Below are 5,673 nucleotides of genomic sequence, written 5' to 3'. Positions count from 1 at the left end.
TTGCCCCTTAAAATAAATAGACAGAAAAATCTTGTTTCTTGGTACAATGACTGCACCCTTCAAGTAGTCAACAAGAAAACAAGTATAAGTGGCACTCGTCCAAATTTGTTATTTCAACTTGCATGGAAAGTCTCCTTTAGAACAAGCTGTCCCTCACATCAGCTACATCGCTATACAGTATTTCTCCAATCTGACAGAACAGAACAAGCATAACCCAATATTTCTTTAATACTGTAGACAAAGTAATACCCCCCCACCGTGTATGTACATAGGTTCCAAAAAATGTGGATGTTATCTAACACTGTGCCAAGAAAAACAGAGAGACAAGTGACCAGTGTCACATGGCTAAATGATAGCATTTTACACAAATAGAATTTCATGGCAGCCATCTTACGGGTGGTGTTACCATGGTTACACTACAGCAACTAAAATTCTCTCAAACCCAGATCACATCTCATTGATAAATATTCCCCCTGTAGTTTTAGTAAGCATTTAGTAAGTACATGTGCCTGAAATAGGTTTATAAATAAGTTATTTTGCACCGTACCACACAGTGGCCACAATACAGGGGTTACAGAGAATGCAATGCCCCTCCCACCACCCCCAAGTCAAAACAGACTAAATAAAAGAGAAACATCCACAGAAGGAGCAGGTTTATTGGTGAAATGTGCATTAAGGCACATTTTTACATTGCCTGTTACGGGGATGTATTCGTTGTATTAAACGTGTGCCGTTGCTTTCTGAATGACGCCGATATATAATGAAGCTCGCTGCCCTTTTTTAAGAAGAAAAAAAGGCTACAGACTATCATGTGCCACTCAAAGTCTCATCATGCAACATTTACACAAATCTGGGTAAATCTTATCTTAATCTTATTTTACTTCAATACTTGGGTATGAACAGGTCCAATAAATCATGGCTATGATCATTTTTTTTTCATATAAATCTGTGCAAGGTCATGACACATTAAAAACAAGAATTCTTCCTCAAAGCATACACGTTTACCAGGTAGCAAGGAAAACAAGGCAGTGGAATTGAGTGAAAACAGAACTAGTGCTCATACTTGTGAACACAGGCAAACAGTTGAATGAAAAAACCGTTACACGCAGTGCTGACAAACACAGCACTCGGTTTTACCGCGAGACCGGCAGACTGGATTGTCAAACGGATACTTCTCTGAACTGAATATGTGTCTCTCCTTGTTTCTTTTCCTTCCAAAAATATCCTTTTTTTTAAATCACAGTATATAACTGGACAGATTGTGAGAAACCACAACTCCTGTTTTTAAGCCGGTGCGAGTCCGTAGCTCTCGATCCACCCAGTGGAGACGTGAGAACGTTCCGGACGCGCGCCGATGCATAAAAGTGGGTCAGAATCTCTTCATCTGTCTTCGCTCCTGTCGTCTCTGTTTCTTCTCATTCAGCTCCTCTGGGGCCGACGGGGCCTCAGCTGCAAACCAGGGGCCCAAGAAGTTGAGCCAAAGCAGGTACAGTGCCCGTGCTGGAGCCTATCATGAGTGAGTTAACAGAAAACATACGAAGCATAAAAAAAGATAATCACAGCAGAGACTGGACGCAATTGCATCAGGAATAGAGGTCAGTGGTAAATGTTTGAAAATGTTGTCAAAATACACCAATTTTCTGAATCTAAACTAGTTTCATCGTAATTGTACACTTACACTACACAAGCCTTATTCTGCAAATAGGCCGCTCTAATTTTGTAGCTACAACCTCAGAAGTAACCAAAAAAAAAAAAACACTCAATTTCTTTTCCATGGTAGCTTTCGAAACTATGAATCTCATTTTCCAAGCTCAGTTATCTGAGAGCCGTTTGATTTCGTTTTATGTATGTTAAACACTTGGCTTTCCCCACAGGTAATGCTCACCTTTTTCACAACAGTGGTTAGGAGCTTGTACTGACATAATTATTTTACATAATTATTACATTACGTACACTACATGGCCAAAGGTATGTAGATACTTGACATTCAACACCTCATCCAAAATTATGGCCATTAATATTGAGTTGGTCCACCCTTTGATGCTATAATAACCTCCACTCTTCTGGGAAGGCTTTATAGTAGATGTTGAAGCGCTGTTGCAGGGTTTTGCTTGCATTCAGCCAGAAGAGCATTAGTGAGGTCAGTAACTGATTGGGCAATTAGACCTGGCTTGCAGTTGGCTTTCCAACTGACCTCAAAGGTGTTGGATGGGGTTGAGGTCTGGGCTCTGGGCTCTGTGCGGGCTAGTCAAGTTCTTCTACACCGTTATCGATAAAACCATTTCAATATGGACCTCGCTGTGTGCCCGGGGGCATTGTAATGCTGAAACAGAATCGTCAAGAATGTGATTCTATGGTGTGGCATTAAAACATGCCTTCCCTCGAACTAAGAGGCCAAGCTGAAACCATGAAAAACAGGCCCAGACCAAGGGGTGTCCAGACACTTTTGGCCATATAGTGCAATTACGAGAATTACATATGCTACTTGCTACAGGTTTCATAGCCCAATCAGGTGACTGGTCAGTCCATACAAAGCTGAATTGCAGTACTGAGAGTATCCATGCAGTACTAAAGGTAAGCAAGGAGTTAGGAAAAGTCTCACCAGCAGCCACAGGTACCAGAAATAAGACGATATTGTGCTGAGGACCTGAACAATGGCAGTGAGCAAGATTACGTCTTTCAAGTGCCTGAAGTAAGAGAGAACAATGGTTATGAACACAGAGAAAATTTGGTTCGCTCCAGCACAAACCAGCATTGCTTTTGAACCAATCATATTCTCCTTGAAGCAAGTTTTTCCAGTTCCCATTTTACTGGACTCAACACTCACTCTGCCATGCCTTGCTCCATGTTCAGGTCAATTCCCCCGTCCAGCAGGCTGCCATCCTCCGCAAACACGGGCTTAGCCATCGCAGACATGGAGCGGTAACTGCCCAAATACACTGCCAGCGCAAACAGCAGCAACAACTGCAGGAATATATAACATACACCCAACATCTGAATAACCAATAATTATTTTTTGTTGTTGTTAAAAACCAACTGAAACGAGTCAAGACAGAGACTCTTGTCATGAGCCCATGTAAAACTGCATTGAGCCTTACCCATGTCCCGACTGTGGATGAACTGTAGAAGAGGACGTTTACAGCAGTGAATATGGCCTTCAAAAAAGAGAGGGCATGTTAGCATCTACAATTATGAATAGAGCTTTCAGCATAAAAGCAGTGTATGTTGTAGCACAGTCGTGACGTGGACCACGTCTACATTGGCGATGTGCTTACGTTTGCTCCCAGGATGACTCGAGTGTAGAACTTCAGCGTTGCAGTGTTCTCTTCGTATATCTGTTTCTTGCCTTTGGTGCCAACCTTACCTTTGGGCTGAGAAATATTCAACGAGTAACTGTAATTCGTGTATAGTCTGACCGGAGAGCAACCCTCCTACACTACACCTACCTCAAAAACCATACACTCAGGAAACAGGTGGATTCCCTAGTTAGTTAGCTAGGCAACGTTAAAGACGATTAAAACAATGGCAGCTTTAGACTTAGTTAATATCTGTATTACAGTGACATTAAGCCAACAACGTACATATGGTAAAGTTAACAAACAACCAACACCTAGTTAGATATCTTGCTAACAGTAGTGATTACTTAACAGGCTAGCTAGTACAAAATACCCAGTGTTTGATAGCAAGAGGAAGTAACAGTAATTAAAGGGTAACGTAGAAAGTACTTACTGCTAGCCAGAAATGTAGCCTAATGGCATGCATGAGCGAATATTATTTCAATATTATCCGTTAACCGACATATGTCGGTAGATGTGTACAGCTGAAACTAAAGAGCTGAAACGTTTTAAAGGCGGAAATCTGGACATAGGTACTTTCCAGCTAATATAGCCTGTTAGCTAGCAATAATGGCCATGATGAACACATTAGCATCCATGCTAGCTTGATTGCAACTCAATCTGTGACAGCTTCAATTTTTAGCACACCTTACCGCCATATTTTCTTACACCGTTTCGACCCGTAAAATTGTGGCCTCCGGTCTCAAGCCAGGTTTCCTTCTTAACATCTACTTCACTGTACTCTTGTAATTGTAAAGTTACCAATCAAGCCATTCAACGTGCAGCGTTGCTCCAACTAGACAGTACGTGGAGCTGCTGTGAAGCTGACGAACTAGCAGTTGAGGGATCAACTTCCGGTGTCGGACACGGCTCAAGATGTTAAAATAAAAGCGCTCAGTTTCTCATCGAATACGTTTGTGCACAGTAGACCAGAGGCTTTCAAACTCATTCCTGGGCAGCATGATTATGCAGTGAATAACGCTGTCACCTCACAGCAAGAAAGTACTGAGTGCTAATCCCAGCTGGGCCTTTCTGTGTGGAGTTTGCATATTCTCCCTGTGTCCATGACTCCACGTAGCTTTCCCCCAGATACTCCAGTTTCCCACTCTCAAAAGATATGCAAATAAGAGTTTAAATATTAGCCTATATTTATGAATGCATGAGTGAACAGTGTGTGGGCCCTGTGATGGACTGTCCAGTGTGTATTCCTGCCTCTCACCCAGTGCATGCTGGGATAGGCTCCAACCCTGTTTAAATAAAGCTTACAGTGTTTCTGAGATTTGAGTACTCCAGCCCTCCTTACTTTGGGTAGTACCTGTGAAGTAATTCTGGTTGACATTGGTTTCAAAGACACTTGATGCCATTGTAATTTATGTAGATTTGGCCTTGAGCTACTGCTGCTACTTTTTAATTGTTTAATTTGTGCCAAATCCACAAACTATATAGTAATTTAAAGGCACACTATTCAGTCCTGTGTTTACAATCAAAGAAGTCTCCTCCTTTATCCTCAACCCTGGCCACTCACCTCCATTGATGGCAACAAACAACCTTGAGTGCAGCAAGCATAGCTAGTTGGATGGCTGGAGGAAACGTTACTTTCAAGTCCAACAGGAAACAGGCCAACTCTGTGTTGCTTTTAATCCCCTTGGTAAACATGAGCTGTCGTTGTTGAGGAAAAGCTATTCTGAGGCTGACTCTGGTTTTTCAATGAGCCCTGTCAGCTAGTCATTTTTCCTTCTTTACATCCACCCTTGCAGTAACTAGCAAACTACAAGCGCTCCACTGAAACCTGATCCCACCTATAGCCTCTGTAGCCACACCCACTCCTACCCATAGAAAAGTGTGTCACACCCAGAAACATCCCAAACACATTTTAGAAGAAATACAGGCAGAGGAAGACAGATTTGCCAAATGTGCGTAAATTCAGAGATTGCCAGTGCATCATAGATGACTGAGCATGTTTATTTAGAATAGTTTCAAGGTAAAAATCCTGCATGGTATGCCTTTAAATTGCTCTTAGATTTCAAATGCAGGAAAATCCAAAAAATAAAAATAAAAAATCAAAAAAGCTACAGGAATGGTGCTACTCTATCAGCAATGATCTGACTGGTAGTTTTGGTGGATCTGGTTTAAAAATACTCACTTAAGAAAAAATGACATGGACAAGCATCACATGAAAAACTAATCAAACAACTGAAAATGACAAGGAATTTCAGTTTGATCCTTTTCAACAAAGCTTCTCCATTTATTCGTTTTGTAAACTATATTTTATTTGTTTGACTTAATGGCATGTCTAATTTGTAGTGGGACGATGTAAACTGCAGTCATACACAAGAAA

General features: G+C 41.4%; 1 protein-coding gene across 2 annotated transcripts; it reads right to left on the bottom strand.

The window, feature by feature from the left end:
- Positions 1–638: 638 nt before the first annotated feature.
- Positions 639–4,189, bottom strand: tmem208 (transmembrane protein 208). 2 transcript variants are annotated; one of them, XM_064312558.1, is made up of 6 exons: positions 3,989–4,189; positions 3,276–3,371; positions 3,099–3,155; positions 2,828–2,964; positions 2,603–2,687; positions 639–1,507 (listed from the first exon to the last, which is right to left on the bottom strand). In XM_064312558.1, exons 1-6 carry the CDS (start codon positions 3,992–3,994, stop codon positions 1,370–1,372), a joined length of 519 nt encoding a protein of 172 aa, XP_064168628.1. In that variant the 5' UTR covers positions 3,995–4,189; the 3' UTR covers positions 639–1,369. The 2 variants fall into 2 exon arrangements, with proteins under 2 accessions (XP_064168628.1, XP_064168627.1); XM_064312557.1 differs by lacking the exon at positions 3,989–4,189 and adding an exon at positions 3,730–3,953.
- Positions 4,190–5,673: the final 1,484 nt, after the last annotated feature.

Source organism: Anguilla rostrata, chromosome 16 (genome assembly GCF_018555375.3).
Source record: "Anguilla rostrata isolate EN2019 chromosome 16, ASM1855537v3, whole genome shotgun sequence".
NCBI classification, from domain to species: Eukaryota; Metazoa; Chordata; class Actinopteri; order Anguilliformes; family Anguillidae; genus Anguilla; species Anguilla rostrata.
Note: the sequence above shows the minus strand (reverse complement) of the source record. Positions and strands in the feature narration are given on the sequence as shown.

Coding starts and splice junctions, on each gene's coding strand:
- tmem208 (XM_064312557.1), bottom strand. CDS start 3,762: ATGCATGCCATTAGGCTACATTTCTGGCTAGCA. Junction 3,156..3,275: donor GAGTCATCCTGGGAGCAAAC/GTAAGCACATCG, acceptor TCTTTTTTGAAG/GCCATATTCACTGCTGTAAA. Junction 2,688..2,827: donor ATGGAGCAAGGCATGGCAGA/GTGAGTGTTGAG, acceptor CTCTTACTTCAG/GCACTTGAAAGACGTAATCT.